The 15,577-nt window shown below is 56.5% G+C and overlaps 2 protein-coding genes across 2 annotated transcripts; both read left to right on the forward strand.

Moving 5' to 3' along the window:
• The first annotated feature begins 1,349 nt into the window (after positions 1-1,349).
• Positions 1,350-2,699, forward strand: LOC122199769 (interferon-induced transmembrane protein 1-like). Its single transcript, XM_042905100.1, has 2 exons — positions 1,350-1,767; positions 2,338-2,699. Exons 1-2 carry the CDS (start codon positions 1,582-1,584, stop codon positions 2,530-2,532), a joined length of 381 nt encoding a protein of 126 aa, XP_042761034.1. The 5' UTR covers positions 1,350-1,581; the 3' UTR covers positions 2,533-2,699.
• Positions 2,700-12,090: 9,391 nt separating this feature from the next.
• LOC122199825 (interferon-induced transmembrane protein 3-like) lies at positions 12,091-13,245 on the forward strand. The gene is made up of 2 exons (XM_042905163.1): positions 12,091-12,450; positions 12,961-13,245. The coding sequence occupies exons 1-2, from the start codon at positions 12,202-12,204 to the stop codon at positions 13,150-13,152; spliced, it is 441 nt and encodes a 146-aa protein (XP_042761097.1). The 5' UTR covers positions 12,091-12,201; the 3' UTR covers positions 13,153-13,245.
• The last annotated feature ends 2,332 nt before the right edge of the window (positions 13,246-15,577 follow it).

Below are 15,577 nucleotides of genomic sequence, written 5' to 3' on the forward strand. Positions count from 1 at the left end.
AACAGGGCCGCCAAGTGTGGTCACACGACAGGACAGGGAGGAGGCACTGATGGCCTTGGAAGCTCCAGAGGAAACAGGGGATGGGCCTGGACTGAGGCCACAGAGAGCAGAGCAGGGGCACTGGTGGCTCAGTGGCATTGAGCCAGGATTGGAGGCAGGGGGGCGGGGGGGGGGGGACAGTGTGGCCATCAAGGCCAGGACATCCGCCCTGTTCTTGGTGTGCAGAGGTGGGCTGGGGGTGGGGAGGGCGGGGGACAGTGTGGCCATCAAGCAGCCAAGTTACAGGAATTGCTTTACCTCAGGTAAGACATTTCTCTTTCTCTGATGACCCCATCTTTCCGTGGGGGTGGATTGAGGCGTAAGAGGAAAGTGTGTAAGTTCAGGAAGGACCAGCAGTGGGGCAAGCCCCTTGAGGAGTCGGCTCTCTGTGTGTTTTCTCTCCACCCTTTGTTGCATCCACACGACTCCTGAAACAGAATGCTATGGGCACCAGTGACAGTCACAACAAAGTTTATTGCAATGAGAGGCAAGGTCGACCGATCGCGACCAACACTTTTGATCAGAGTGTGGCCCCCAACAGCCGGGGTACAGAGTTTTTATAGCCGATCACATCGTTTGATCATCACCTGGGAACAGATCAAAGAAATAGTTCCCAGATGAGTTAGAAACAGTTCCCGGATGAGGTGATTATTTTAGACTTTCTGCCTTTAAGTTGCAACCAGTGGATCTCCTTGACCCTGCTTCTGAAGCTCTTTTCTTTGAACTTTTGTTTCCTTAATTGGTGAAGCCTAATTTACAAGAGTAAAGCAAGGCTGTTATCTCTTAACCTTCAGTGTCAACACAAAGCTGTTATCTCTCAAGCTACACGTTCGCCCTGCACTGCAATTTAACCCTTACATCTTCCCCTTAAGATCCTGGGCCTTAGGTGACATGATGGGGCAGGAGGGAGGGAGGAAGGGTGGGGCGCTCAGGAATGCTGGCCCTGTGCTCCCAGCAGCTGCCAAGTGGCCCGGATCCTCCTTTCTCCCACCACAGCTGGCTCCTGGTTTCCGGGACTCTTGGGAGATGCTGGAGGCTGCTGAGGTGTGGGCTTCGGGGGCTCTCTCTGGGGGCTGGAGTGCGGAGTCCATATGGCAGCCTGCAGCAGGCTTGGGGCTGGGGTGGGGGGAGTCGGGGGGAGACTCACATCCGAGGAAAAGTCCTCAGGGCCCACACACCCGACAGAGGATGTGGCAGGGGAGCAGAGACAGGACCCGACCTGAGAGCCTGGGACAGGAAGCCCCCCTGAGACCACAGCCCCTCCTCCTGCCCCGCCCTGGTGTAACCTGACACCCAGTGCTCCGTCCATGTCCCTAGTGCCCGACCAAGTCACCCAGTTACAAAACACCAGGAAAAAGAAACTTCTGAGAAGGCAGAAGTACTGAGTTGAGACAGGGGAGAGGGACCCTGATATGGGGCTGAGCTCTGGCAGGGACCACCCACATCCGGGCCTCACCCTACAAAAGGTCAAGGCTCTGGCATCCCAATAGCACTTCCTGCCCCTCTTCCCTGGTGCCCACAAGGCATTTCCCCAACTTAAACATGATCAAGGAGGAGCACGATCTTCCTGTAATAGGGGCATCCCAAGGCCCAGCTCCCATGGCCACCACCGTGATCAACATCCAGACTGAGACGTCCGTGCCCGACCACATCGTCTGGTCCCTGTTCAACACAGTCTACATGAACTGGTGCTGCCTGGGCTTCGTGGCCTTTTCCTACTCCGTGAAGGTGGGTGTGTGTGTTGGGGGGGGTTCTCCCAGAAAGTGCAGGTGAGCTTGCGGAGGTCCGTCTGCCCCGAGGGTACCTGGTGTGCGGGGAGCCCCTGTGTGTGTGAGCGTGTGTGTGACTATTCCCAGGGAGAGAACAGGGTGAGGCCGCATGGGAGGGCATGGGAATGGCAGGGTCACCCTATGTCCCCACCCTCCCCAAGAAGGTCTCCTTCCCAGAATAATTAGGCAAATTACATCCTCCACACTTTGGACTCCGAACTCAAGTCTGGTCCAGAATGGACACGAGGTAGTCGAAGGCTGTTCGGCCCTGATGGGGTGTGAGACCAGTGACTGGACCTATGCAGAGGGAGGGGGCGCCCTGGGGTCTCCAGGAGAGGCCGAGAGTCTGAAGAAGGAGCTAGAGGCCCCAGGAGGGACGGGACCCAAGGGCCACTGTCCTGCTCAGGCTCTGGGAAAGGGGGGTGGGTCCCCGACCGGGGCGAAGGGCATGTGGAGGCTGCTGTGGACGGGGACCAGCCTGGCTGTCGCCAGAACCCGCTCCTGATCCCCCTCCATCTCCTCTCCCCAGTCTAGGGACCGGAAGATGGTGGGTGACCTGATCGGGGCCCGGACCTATGCCGCCACCGCCAAGTGCCTGAACATCTGGGCCCTGGTCCTGGGCATCATTCTGACCCTTATATTCATCATTCTTTTCTTCACTGGCGCACTGGTGTTCTCAATAAACACATTTCATACTCTGAGGCAACAGAGAGGCTACCGCTAGCTGCTCATGGCGGGAGACACCAGTCCTCCAGCATCCATTGTGGCTGTGCTTCCCATGCTTCCTGGGCTGTTGTGTTGGGCCCGTCCCTCAGCACCCACCCCTGTACCCTGTGCTTAAGCAGACTTCCCTGACCACAACTGAACGCAATAAAGTACCCTTGTGTGTGACGGTGCGGTGATGTCCCCTGGGTGGGGGGCCCTGCCGGGAGTCGCCAGCCTGCCCCTGAGACCGAGCCCACCGCCCCCCTTGCCCAGCTGTGCAGCTCTGGCTGGGGCAGGGCATGTCCTCAGCTGGTGCTGGTTTCTGGCCTCCTGCCGGGAACAACAGCTGCACCGGGGTCCTAGGATAGGGGACCCTGGCGCGAGGAGGTCCCGTGTGCAGAGCACCCTTGGGCCTGAGGGTGAGGGTCCCTCCCCAGGTGTGTGGCAGGGTGGTGCTGGAGAGAACGTGAACGGGCGGCTCGGGCCCTCTGCGATGGCCGTGGGGTTTGGCACCTGTGGGCGCAGCGGACGGAGCCGCGGGCTCCCAGCCCCTCCTGGGAGTTCTAGACTTCGCTGCGCTCGGCAAGCCCCCCAGCTCTGTCTTTGCTCCTCTGGGGCTGGGAGTGGGGACAGAGCTCTCCACCGTGGGCTGACTGCAGAAGCCGATCATCAGACCTGGCGAGGAGGCCCCGATGGACAGGAAGCCTGAGGGGAAGGACTCACTCCCTCGACCCAAACGGAACCGGCCCTGCAGGGGGAGCGACTGCCCGGTGCCCCAGGAAGGGTCTCCCAGCCGCTGGGGCCTCAGGCCTTGGTGTGAGCTTTTGCCAGAGCCCAGGCTGCACCTGGGGACCCGGAGGCCATCCTCAGCCCTGCAGGAAGAGCTTGCCCCGGGCAGGCATTCCTGTCCCAGGCCCCAGAGGGACGGGGTGGGGTCGCACTATGGTGGCCAAGCCCCCAGGCCCTGCACAGCCACCCCGGAGAGGCTGGTGGTGAGTCCCGGTGGCCACAGGCGGGTGTCAGGGAGGGAGCCCCTCGTCTCCGTGCGCTTCGCCCGCTGGGACAGCCAGGCTCGCCTGGGTCCCCGCAGCGGGGCCAGGTCAGTCCCTGCGGCTCCCCTCCCGTTGACATCTGCAGCTCTTCACGCTGGGTTCCCGGTTCAGTCCCCGCACAAGGTCCACACCCCTGGTGTCCACCTGTGGGTGGACACACCCCTGGACACACCCTGGTGTCCACACCCTGTCCCTGGGCGGGACTCTGGTTGGGGTGCCCTGGGTGGGCCGTGAAGCACGCAGGGGTCCCAGGGGTGTGAGTGGCAGTGGGACGGCCCCAGGCAGGTGGGGGGTGGAGAGGGGACGCTGGTGGATCCGGCCCTCTGGGTCCCGGAAGGGCTTGCTCCAGATGGCCCAGGGGCCAGCCAGGGTCAGGGGAAGGGCCGGCCACGTGCCCCAGGCCCCCATTCCCCAGCCGGATGGGCTGCGTGGGTCTCACATTCCCAGATCAGGCAGCTCTCCAAAAGGACAGTCATATTGGGCATAACCCCATCTGAGCTGCAGTGACCTGGGTCTACGGTCCTGCTAGACAGGTGACCCTCTCTTGTAGCCAACAAACACTCTTGATGTCCAGCTTTTGCAAATCACAGGTGAGGGCCGAGGCATCACACAGTAAGGTCCTGGGTACTGACTGTGGGCTTGCAGGGGCTCAGCGCTGCACAGCCCTGGTCCTCAGAGCCCCCCTCCAGCTCTGGCACTGACCTGGCCAAGGCGTCCTGGGTCTCCTGGAGGTAGGCAGTGCTTGGGTAGGGGTGGGCAGTGGGAGGTGGGGGTGGTGTCGGCTGGCCAGCCGGTGGGGTAGAGGGAGATGGGCGGGGCCGCGCAGGTGGGAGGCATCCCAAGTTTTTCCAAAGAGCACTTGGGAGGGAATATTCTCTTCCGGCTTTGCGTGGACTGATCCCAGGAGGGAGACAGACTGGCAGGACTCCTGAGATGCCCTGTTCAGTAGTGACGGGGGATGAGGGTAGGGAGGACAGATGTGCTCCCAGAAGCTCCCGGCCACGAACCCCTGGGTCCCTTGGTGGAGGAGCCACGCATGTGGACAGTGAGGCCTTCCATGCCGGGAGCCGATCCATCCAGCCTTCCTGGTGGCACAGCCCGGGCGGCCGGCGGAAGGGCAACGCACAGCGACCCTGCGAATGGGAAGCTACTGGTATCCCTCCTCTTACTCATCGTGGCCATCCCCGTGGTCCAGTTGGCACTGATGATTCAAAAGAAACCCATGGAGGCAAACTCGGGGATATTTTCTGGGGATGACCCCCAGGACAAAAAAGAAACCTTATACCCAGCCGGTGCCACCCCCGCCTGCCCGTCCCCTACCTAAAGGAAGGATAGCCCCATATGTTTCCCAGCCAGGGAGGGGGGCACACGGGTTCGAAAGCCCCACTCCGGCAACAAAGCAATGTCTGTATGGGTACGAGTTACTCCAACCCCTAGGCCCACTTGGCCCCCAGGAGGCATTCCAGATGGTAACTGGACCTGGTGGGTTGAGGTACAGAATGGTTCATTAGTTCCCAGGTATACATTGTCTCTCTGGGAGCGCATAAGGCGTGGGTTCCCAGCCCTCTTGGCTCCCTCCAGGCACCCCAGACCAAAGCGAATACTTTTGTTCCTTCTACCGCAAACAGTTCAAAGGAACAATTAAGAAGTCATGTCCCTGTAAACGTTCCACTCGAGGTGTTGAGAGCTAGATGACCTTTCATGAAAATAGCAAAGCAAAGGCTTTATAGACTATAAATAAACGTAGATACATAATGAAAATAATATGAAGAAATTAATCGATAAGCAAAGGCCAGGAGGGAACGTTACAAGAAAATAACCCTGAGGTTCCTTGATGGGCAATTACACAAAGGAACGTTTTTAGAATTAGGTAAAGCCGAGAAGCGTAGGTGACGCACGCTACAAGGAAATTGCTAACAAATATAACGCCAGGTTTGCCACAGTAAAGCGGCCAGTCGGACACACTGCTGTCGTGTCCATTTGTTATTTTCGCCGATGCCGTTCATCCTTCGGGAACCCCTGGACCTGCTGGGGCTGGACTCCGGCACCTTCCAGAAGGCTTAGGTCTGGTGTGGGGGAATGAAGGTAAGCCCTGATGGGTTTTTTTCCTTCCTCCCTTCCTGCCTTCCTTCCTCTCTTCCTTCCTGCCTTCCTTTCTTCCTCCCTTTCTGCCTTCCTGCCTTTTTTCCTTCCTTCTTTCCTGCCTTTGTTCCATCCTTCCTTCCTTCCTCCTTTCCTTCCTTCCTTCCTTCCTTCCTTATCCTTCCTTCCTCCCTGTCTTTCTGCCTTCCTGCCTGCCTTCTTTCCTTCCTCCTTTCCTGCCTTCCTTCCTTCCTTCCTCCCTCCCTGCCTGTCTTCCTTCTTTCTTTCCTGCTTTCCTTCCATCCTTCCTTCCTCCCTTCCTGCCTGCCTTCCTTCCTACCTTCCTTCATGCTTTCCCTCCTTCCTTCCTGCCTTCCTTCCTTCCTTTCTTCCTGCCTTCCTTCCTACCTTCCTACCTTCCTGCCTTCCTTCCTTCCTTCTTTCCTGCCTTTCTTCCTTCCTCCCTTCCTACCTTCCTTCCTCCCTTCCTGCCTTCTTTCCTCCATTCCTCCTTCTTTCCTTCCTTCCTTCCTTCCTTCCTGCCTTCTTTCTTGCCTGCCTTTCTTCCTTCCTTCCTTACTCCCTTCTTGCCTGCCTGCCTGCCTGCCTTCTTTCCTTCCTTCTTTCCTCCCTTCCTGCCTTCCTTCCTCCATTCCTTCCCTCCTACCTTCCTTCCTTCGTTTCTGCCTTCCTTCCTTCCTTCCTTCCTTCCTTCCTTCCTTCCTTCCCTCCTCCTTTCCTTCCTGCCTGCCTGCCTTCCTGCCTTCCTGCTTGCCTTCCTGCCTTCCTGCCTGCCTTCCTTCCTCCCTTCCTGCCTGCCTTCCTTCCTTCCTCCCTTCCTTCCTTCCTTCCTCCCTTCTATGTAATAATGCAAGTGCCTGACTCAATCATTTATTGCAGAGGTGCCCATTTCGAAGATGGCTGTCTCCAGTGAACACACTGAGAGCACACAAACCACATGATGTGCATGGCCAGCTGCGACACATCTTGACTGGTTCTGATAATGGACTATTTGGGCCGCTTGTCTTTTCTTTTCCTGTGCTTTAACTTCCTGGGGTTCAGTTTTGGCAGCTCACATGCGCTCTCTCCTTCTCCCTCTTCCCTTCCCCCTCTACATCGCCCTCCCTCCAACCCACACCCCGAACTTGTTTTGTGGCCACACCTGTGCTGTGTGATTTCCAGGCCTAATATTTTTAAAGTTTTTCAGAGTTTCCTGAGAGTCGTAGCTGGAGGGTTTCTTGCAATCCTAGGAACCACCAGGGCGGGTCCAGGCACAACACTGGTTGTTAAAAAGCTGAGACCCAACAAAGCAGGTAGACGGTGGGGAGAGCCCAGGGCTGAGGGAAAGTCTCCAGGGCCCCGCCCCCCCCCCCCCCCCCCCTCAATAGGGAAGTGGGATAGCAGCTGACCCGGCCTGACTTGAGTGCCAGGACAGGAAGCTCCCCCTACCTCCTCAGCGTCAAGCCCTGCCCTCATGTAACCTGACACTCTGTCCCTCATCCACCCTCCTGGTACCCAGCCAGTTTACAACTTTTGAAAGCTAGGAAATAGAAACTTTGGAGAAATCGAAACTGCCAGGGAAGGGAGGAGTCAGAGCACCCTTCAGCATCCGGACCGCAGCCGCTCATCTCAGATGGTAAACCCCAAAAATCTTGCCTCTCTGGTAACTGCCTAAAAGAACCCAAGTTGAAGGTTTTTCACAGAATGAGAGCATTTACCGAGGATGAATGTTATCTGAGTGACCCCTCTGTATGCCAGGGCAAACATATCTACACTTACTGCCCTTCTCTTGAAGCCAAGGCCCCTAACCCTAACCCTCACCCACACCCTGACCCTCACCCCTAACCCTGACCCTGACCCTGACCCTAACCCATTCCCATGCTCTAGATGGCATAGACCTTCCTGTTTTTGAACCTCTCGTGTATGTGGGGTTTCTAAACATACAAAATTAAATTTTATTTTCTCCTGTTAATCGTTCTCATGTCAACTTAGCCAAAATAGTTTTTGAAGGGTAGAGGGAAGTTTTTCCACCCTGATGCTGAGTGTCTGCCCCACAGAAGCTTCTGCCTTCTCCAAAGGGTCCCAGGGGAGAGAATGTTGGGAGCTCCAGCACATGCGGGGATGCAAAGGGCCTCTCTGATCTGGAACGTTCCACTGTGTCCTCTAATGCATTGGTACTGGGCCCACTCAGAGCTCTGACTTGGTGATCTTATACAACTCTGCTTACGTGGGCGGGTCTGCCACCACGTCAGCTGATGTCCACGTCCGCACCTGGCTGGCCCCACCACAAAGGTTCTCACACAGAAGGCCAATGATGCCAAAATCGTTGTCAGAGGAAAGGGAGGTGAGGGGTACAGGCTTCCACTTATGGAATGAATGAGTCACTAGGATGAAAAGCACAGGATAGGGGATACAGTCAATGACGTTGTCATATGTTGTGTGGTGACAGATGGCAGCTACACTTGTGCTGAGCCCAGCATAATGGACAGGCTTGTGGAATCACTATGCTGTACACCTGAAACCAGTTAACATTGTGTGTCAACAATCCTTCAATTTAAAAAAATCAATCAGTATAATACTCCATATTAAAAGAATGAAGAAAAAACACCATGTGATCATCTCAGTTCCTGCAGAAAAAGTATTTGACAAAATCCAAAAACCTTTCCTGATAACACACACACACACACACACACACACACACACACACACACCTAGAAATAGAAGGGAAATTCGTCAACCTGATAAAGGACACCTATGGACAACTCACAGCTGATGTTACACTCCATGATGAAAGACTGAAAGCTTTCCCCCTAAGATCCAGAACGAGGCGATAATGTGTGCTCACTCCACGTGCAGCCGACATTGGACTAAAGGTTCCAATCAGGGCAACAAAGCCAGAAAATGAAAAGTGGGGGCATCCAGATTGAAAAGGAAAAACTAAAACTATCTCTACATGCAGATGACATGACCTTATAATAGACAATCTTAACAAAATCACTAAAAAAATTGAAGAGATTAGCAAAATTGCAGGGGACAAAAGCAACACATGCAAATCACCAACAACGAGCAACCCTATGATGTAACCAAGGAAACAGTTCCATTTACAACAGCATCATAACCATAAGATGCTTGGTAAGAAATTTACCCACAGACTTGCAAGACTGGTGTGCTGGAAGCTACAGATGATTGCTGAGAGGAATTAAAGAAGCATAAATAAACAAAAGCCAACCCACGTGCACACCCCTGAATTCTTGATATGGTTAATATGGCAATACTTCCCAAATTTATCTACAGTTTTGATGTACTCACCACCAAAATTCCCACTGTGTTCTTTGTTGTTCTTTTTTTTTTTTTCTTTCCAGAAATGGTCAAGTGGATCCTAAAATTCACATGGAATCATCAGGCCAAGACAATCCGGACAAATCAGAACAAAGTTGGAGGCCTGCACTTGGTGATTTCAAAACTTCCTATGAAGCCGTAGTAATCCAGACAGTGTGGCACTGGCGTGAGGACAGACATACAGGCCAACGGAATAGAATTTAGAGTCCAGTAATAACCCTGTACTTTATGGTCAACTGACATTCAACAAGGGGGCCAATACCTTTCCAAAATGGCGCTGGGCAACTGACATCCACGCGGAAAGGAACGGAGATGGAACTTTATCTTGCGAAGTATACAAACATTAACTCAAAATGTTTCAAAGACCCAATATAAGAGCTAAAACTACAAAACGGTTACACAGACAAAACGGTTCGATTAGGCAACGGGCTTCTTAAACATGAGACAAGCAACAAACAAAAACGGATAAATCGCACGTCGTCAGTGAATTAAAACGTTTGTGCCTCAGAGGACTCTCTCAAGAAAGTGAGAAGGCGACCAGAAAACTAGGAGAGAATTCTTGCAATTCCCATATCCGATAAGGGACCGGTGTTCAGAATGTAAGAGAACTGTTACAATTCAACCAGGAGACAAACAGCCTGATGAGTAAAAGGACAAAGGCTTGACCAGACGTTCTGCAGGCCCATGAACGACCCCCAAGCAGGTGAGAAGGGTTCTCATGGCAGCACTCACCAAGGACACGCGCCAGACCACAAGGACACAGCACTGACAGTCAATGGAGCGGCTCTAACTTGTGTACGGTACCCCCACGTGTTGGTGAGGATAGGAGAAGTAGAAGCTGTCATACATTCTGTGGAAACAGTCTGGCAGCTCCTCAGAAAGTTCTGACATGACTCAGTCCTTCCACGCCTGGGAATGCACTGAAGGGCAGAAAAACGTGTTCACACAAAACTTGCACACAAGTGTTTCCAACAGCATTATTCATAAGAACCAAAAATGTCTGTAAATTGATGACTGAAGAAGCAAATACATGGTACCCTTACCATACAATACCTGTCACCTATCAGAAGGAAGGCAGTTCTGATTTGTGTGGCCACGTGGGTGAGCACTGAAAGCATGAGCTCAGTGAGATAAGGCCAATGAGAAGGCCACGGCCTGTAGGCTTACAGGCCTACACGGAATGCATGACAGAAGGGAAATCCAACCACACAGAAGGCGGAGAGGCCCTTCTAGGAAGTAAGGTTCAGCAGATGTGGGCACTGCATCATGGGTACCTGGTTTCGTTTGCCACGGGGAAAACACTCAGGGCCATGTGGTTGTGAGAGCCGCACAGACCGAGAAATATGAAAAGCCACGTAAATTGTGCACTTTTGACGGGTAAAATGGGAAACTTTTGTGTTATGCAAATTTTACCTGATTAAAAATTAAATTATATACCCTTTAAATTAAATAAATGAAAGTAAATGGGGCACCTGGGCGGCTCAGTCGGTTAAGCATCCGACTTCAGCTCAGGTCATGATCTCATGGTTCGTGGGTTCGAGCCCCATGTGGTGCTCTGTGCAGACAGCTCAGAGCACAGAGCAGCTTCGGATTCTGTGTCTCCCTCTCTCTCTACCCCTCTCCTGCTCACATTTTGTGTCTCTCTGTCTCAAAAATAAACAAACATTAAAAAATTTTTTTAAATGAACAAATGAGAGTCAAAATACATATGATTAGGCAGAACACATCCCTCGGTAAGCTGTCAGCACGTTTTACCTTCATGCAGGAGAGGGGACGTCTTTAGCAGCCACGGGGTGGAAAGGGACACACAGGTGAGCTACTGCCCGCCGTCTCCGCTCCACAAGCAGGGGCAGCGTGTGGGTGGCTCCGAATGACCTCGGTGGGGGTTGCATCCCACAGACACCGGCGAGGGCAGCGTATCAGGGCTCAGACTGGTGGCACCCCGCTGGGGCCTGCAGCCATCCGTCCCAGCCCCTCACTGCCCTCGCCCACACAGGGCCCCGGGGCCAGCTTCTCTCCCTCTCTGCCCTCTGACTGCCCATGTGCACATGGGCTCGCTTAGTGGGGACAGCCTTGAGGGCAGTGGAGCCACACAGGGCCTCGACAGGCAGGGTTCAACGCAGGTGTGGGTTCCAGGGGACATCAGACGTGGTAAGTGCAGGGAGCAGCTGACACACGGGGAGGGGACCCAGGGAGGGGCCCCAGTGCCCGAGACCCAGACTTGAGGCTGGTCTGGGGGCCTGGACGCCACGGGGCCTCCAGGGTGAAGGCAAGAGCTCCTGGCAGGCCAGGGCCCGGCCATCGGCACCCACAGCGCACAGGCCAGGACCACAGACAGTGAGAGAGCAACTTGACCCTTTACTCTTAGAAAGAGCGGTGTCCTGGCGACAAAGCTGACCTGAGTCTGTCCTGAGAAGGGGAGCATGGGCCTGACAGTGGAAGAAGAATGACCGGGACTTCCTACCATGACCCCCCAGACAACACCTATGTGACATGATGGGGCAGGAGGGAGGGAGGAAGGCTGGGGCGCTCAGGAATGCTGGCCCTGTGCTCCCAGCAGCTGCCAAATGGCTCGGATCCTCCTTTCTCCCACCACAGCTGGCTCCTGGTTTCCAGCACCCTTGGGAGATGCCGGAGGCTCCCTCCAGGGCAGGCGACACAGGCTGCTGGGTCCTGACCTGCCAGCGCCCCCACCCCCCCCCCCCCCACGCCCTGCCGCCCCACCGCTGGAACGTGGACTTCAGAGCCAGGAAAAGTCAACAGAGTCCAGACAGAGAGGAGGCCTGTGACTGCTGAGGTGTGGGCTTTGGGGCTTCGGGGGCTCTCTCTGGGGGCTGCAGTGTGGAGTCCGTATGGGAGCCTGCAGCAGGCTTGGGGCTGGGGTGGGGGCAGGGTGGGGAGACTCACATCGGAGGAAAAGCCCCCAGGGCCCACACACACCCCTGACAGAGGCTGTGGTAGGGGAGCGGAGACAGGACCCAGGACCCGACGTGAGAGCCGGGGACAGGAAGCCCCCCTGAGACCACAGCCCTTCCTCCCGCCCCGCCCTGGTGTAACTTGACACCCAGTGCTTGGCCACGCCCTCCTAGTGCCCAACCAATTCCCAATTCCCCAAACACCGTGAAAAAGAAATCTTTGAAGAAATCGAAACTACCCGGGAGGGGAGAGCCCTAAGCAGCCCCAGCATCCGGACCGCAGCATCTCCGTCTCGCACCATGAACTGCAATGCTCAGCCCTTCCTTCCTGGCACCCACACTGGTGTCCCCCCAAGTTATGAGATGCTCAAGGAGGAGCATGAGGTGGCGGTACTCGGGAGGCCCCAAAGCCCAGCTCCCATGGCCACCACCGTGATCAACATCCAGACTGAGACGTCCGTGCCCGACCACATCGTCTGGTCCCTGTTCAACACAATCTTCATGAACTGGTGCTGCCTGGGCTTCGTGGCCTTCGCCTACTCCGTGAAGGTGGGTGTGTGTGTTGGGGGGGTTCTCCCAGAAAGTGCAGGTGAGCCTGCGGAGGTCCGCCTGCCCCGAGGGCATGGGGAGGGGGGGATGGGGAGTCCATGCGTGGTAGCAGTGAGGCTGCAGGAGGGGCCCGGGGACGGCCAGGAGTGGCCTTTGTCCCCAGTTCCCAAGGACATCCCTCAGACTGAGATGTGGCTCCAGGGCTCTCCCAGAAAGAACAAAGGAACTCACCGGAAGCTGCCTCTCAGTGGGAGAGGCCAGTGACTGGACCTACGCAGAGGGAGGGGGCGCCCTGGGGTCTCCAGGAGAGGCTGAGAGTCTGAAGAAGGAGCTGGAGGCCCCAGCAGGGACGGGACCCAAGGGCCACTGTCCTGCTCAGGCTCCGGGAAAGTGGGGGGGGGGTGGGTCCCCGACCGGGGCGAAGGGCATGTGGAGGCTGCTGTGGACGGGGACCAGCCTGGCTGTCGCCAGAACCCGCCCCTGATCCCACTCTCCATCTCCTCTCCCCAGTCTAGGGACAGGAAGATGGTGGGTGACGTGATCGGGGCCCAGACCTATGCCTCCACCGCCAAGTGCCTGAACATCTGGGCCCTGGTCCTGGGCCTCCTTCTCACCCTTACGTTCATCATTCTTTTCTTCACTGGCTCACTGGTGGTTTTCCAAGCAATTTCAGAAATGATGAAAGGTTATGGAGGGTACTAGCAGTTGTCCATGGCCTGAGGCCGTCACTCCTGTCACAGCATTTTGTGTACATGTCAGTCTACAACTGAATTCAATAAAGCATGTGTGTGTGTGTGGGGGGGTGCTGTGTTTGTACCTGGGAGGGGCCCCTTTGAGACTGTTCAGCCTGCCCGTAGGCCCATGTGCCTCACTGCCCCCCTGCACCCAGCCCTGTGTCCTTTGCGTGGTCCCAGACACATCCTCAGGCCTTGCAGGTATCTGGCTTCAGGCTGGGGGCAACTAATAGACAATAGTTGTATGTAGGGGCCCCTACTTCCCAGAGGTCTGAGCCCTAAGCAAAATGGGTTCATTTGTGGCAAGGTGGCACTGAGGCCAGAACGTTCTTAGCTTCCAGGAATGCACTGGCTGGGGAGAGTCGCAGGGCACTTGATACAGGGAGTCCACAGTCCACTTCTGGAGCTGCAGCCCCAGCCGGCCGTGCCCTCGCCCTGACTGGAAGTCAGCTCCCTAACCTCCTCTGTCATGGCCTCCACATTGTGGGCAATGTGGATGGCCCAGTGCCCACCCAGCCCACACCAGCTGGACAAGTGAGGTGGAACTGGGGTGGTGATAGCCTCCCCTTTCCTCCCTTGTACATCCAGACCCCTGCTGGGGCTCACCCACACCTCTGTCCCTGCTCCCACAGTGTCCTAACTCGAGGATGCACCAGGCCGGTTGGGGTACCCTGGGTGGAGGAGGGCACCTGGGCAGATCTGCCCCTCTGGGGTGGGTAAAGACTTGCTTCGGCCGGCAAGGGGTAGGCCCCAAATCCCTGCCCAAAGGGCAGGGCAACTGCGACCTTCCCTGACCCCAGCGCCCGGAAAGGGATCCAAGGCCTTGGCCAGGAGCTGCCCAGACCCTCTTGTGCCGTGAGCACATCTGTCCTTCCTACCCTCATCCCCCCTCAAGACTGAATCTGGGCACTTCAGGAGTCCTGGGCACGTCAGGAGCCCTGGCCGCCCAGCTTCCTCCTGAGATCACTCCATGCAAAGCCAGAAGATATTCCCTCCCAGGTGCTCTGTGGAAACACTTGGGATGCGTGCCCCACCAGCCGGCCCCGCCACCCCCACCCCTCACCTCCCAGCACAGCCCAACATGGGGTAGGGCCCCTCAAGTTGTTCTCTTGCCACCTGTGGTCCTGGCCCGCGCGCTGTGGGTGCCGATGGACGGGCCCTGGCCTGCCAGGAGCTCTTGCCTTCACCCTGGAGGCCCCGTGGCATCCAGGCCCCCAGACCAGCCTCAAGTCTGGGTCTCGGGCACTGGGGCCCCTCCCTGGGTCCCCTCCCCGTGTGTCAGCTGCTCCCTGCATTTACCACGTCTGGTGTCCCCTGGAACCCACACCTGCGTTGAACCCTGCCTGTCGAGGGCCCTGTGTGGCTCCACTGCCCTCAAGGCTGTCCCCACTAAGCGAGCCCATGTGCACATGGGCAGTCAGAGGGCAGAGAGGGAGAGAAGCTGGCCCCGGGGCCCCGTGTGGGGCGAGGGCAGTGAGGGGCTGGGACGGATGGCTGCAGGCCCCAGCGGGGTGCCACCAGTCTGAGCCCTGATACGCTGCCCTCGCCGGCGTCTGTGGGATGCAACCCCCACCGAGGTCATTCGGAGCCACCCACACGCTGCCCCTGCTTGTGGAGCGGAGACGGCGGGCAGTAGCTCACCTGTGTGTCCCTTTCCACCCCGTGGCTGCTAAAGACGTCCCCTCTCGTGCACGAAGGTAAAACGTGCTGACAGCTTGCCAATCTGTTTTCAGAATGATGGCTTTCGTGGTACATAATTTATGTGACTGATAATTACAAGATTTAATCTTAGTTGTGGAGCCCCTCTCCTACAGGACATCTCTCAGGCTACCGAGCCTGGATTTCATCCTGAAAGTGACATGTAACCTGTGTGCCCAGTTGTGCATCCACATCCACAGACCTCTATCCAAGCCCCTGGTCCCACCTTCCCTTCTGTCTCCTGCCGCCCCTGGAGCCCTGGGACACTTTTTCCATGTCTATCCTATGGGCGTCCACTTCCCACACCCACAGGGTGGCCAGTGCCTGCCTGCAGCTGTGCTCCCAGGAGCCATTCCCTTCCCATGGATCCTCAGGACACCCTTGAGCGAGGGGGTATGTAGAGCATTAGACCGCAGGACACCCTGGATGGGTGTGGGTACAAGCCCCAGCTCTGTCCAGATCTCTGCTCACACTGAGCTGACCCCTGGAGCACCAGGCTGGGAAATCGTCCTTTTCCATCGTCTGGTTCGCAGGGGCTCTCCCCGCAGCCCTGGTGGGAGCAGAGGGACAGGCGTGCACAGCAGTGGTGGGTGACACGGTGGTGCAAACTGCCCGTTTGATCTGGAACGTTCCACCTCCACCCTCTCACGCATCCCTGCTGACTTGGCGGGGCCGAGACAGCCCTGCTCTGCTCG

This window comes from Panthera leo, chromosome D1 (genome assembly GCF_018350215.1).
Source record: "Panthera leo isolate Ple1 chromosome D1, P.leo_Ple1_pat1.1, whole genome shotgun sequence".
NCBI classification, from domain to species: Eukaryota; Metazoa; Chordata; class Mammalia; order Carnivora; family Felidae; genus Panthera; species Panthera leo.

Bases quoted from the DNA above. Each gene is read 5' to 3' on its own strand.
- LOC122199769 (XM_042905100.1), top strand. From the start codon at position 1,582: ATGATCAAGGAGGAGCACGATCTTCCTGTAATAGGGGCATCCCAAGGC. The intron at 1,768-2,337 runs GTGGGTGTGTGT...TCCTCTCCCCAG, and splicing joins CCTTTTCCTACTCCGTGAAG to TCTAGGGACCGGAAGATGGT.
- LOC122199825 (XM_042905163.1), top strand. From the start codon at position 12,202: ATGAACTGCAATGCTCAGCCCTTCCTTCCTGGCACCCACACTGGTGTC. The intron at 12,451-12,960 runs GTGGGTGTGTGT...TCCTCTCCCCAG, and splicing joins CCTTCGCCTACTCCGTGAAG to TCTAGGGACAGGAAGATGGT.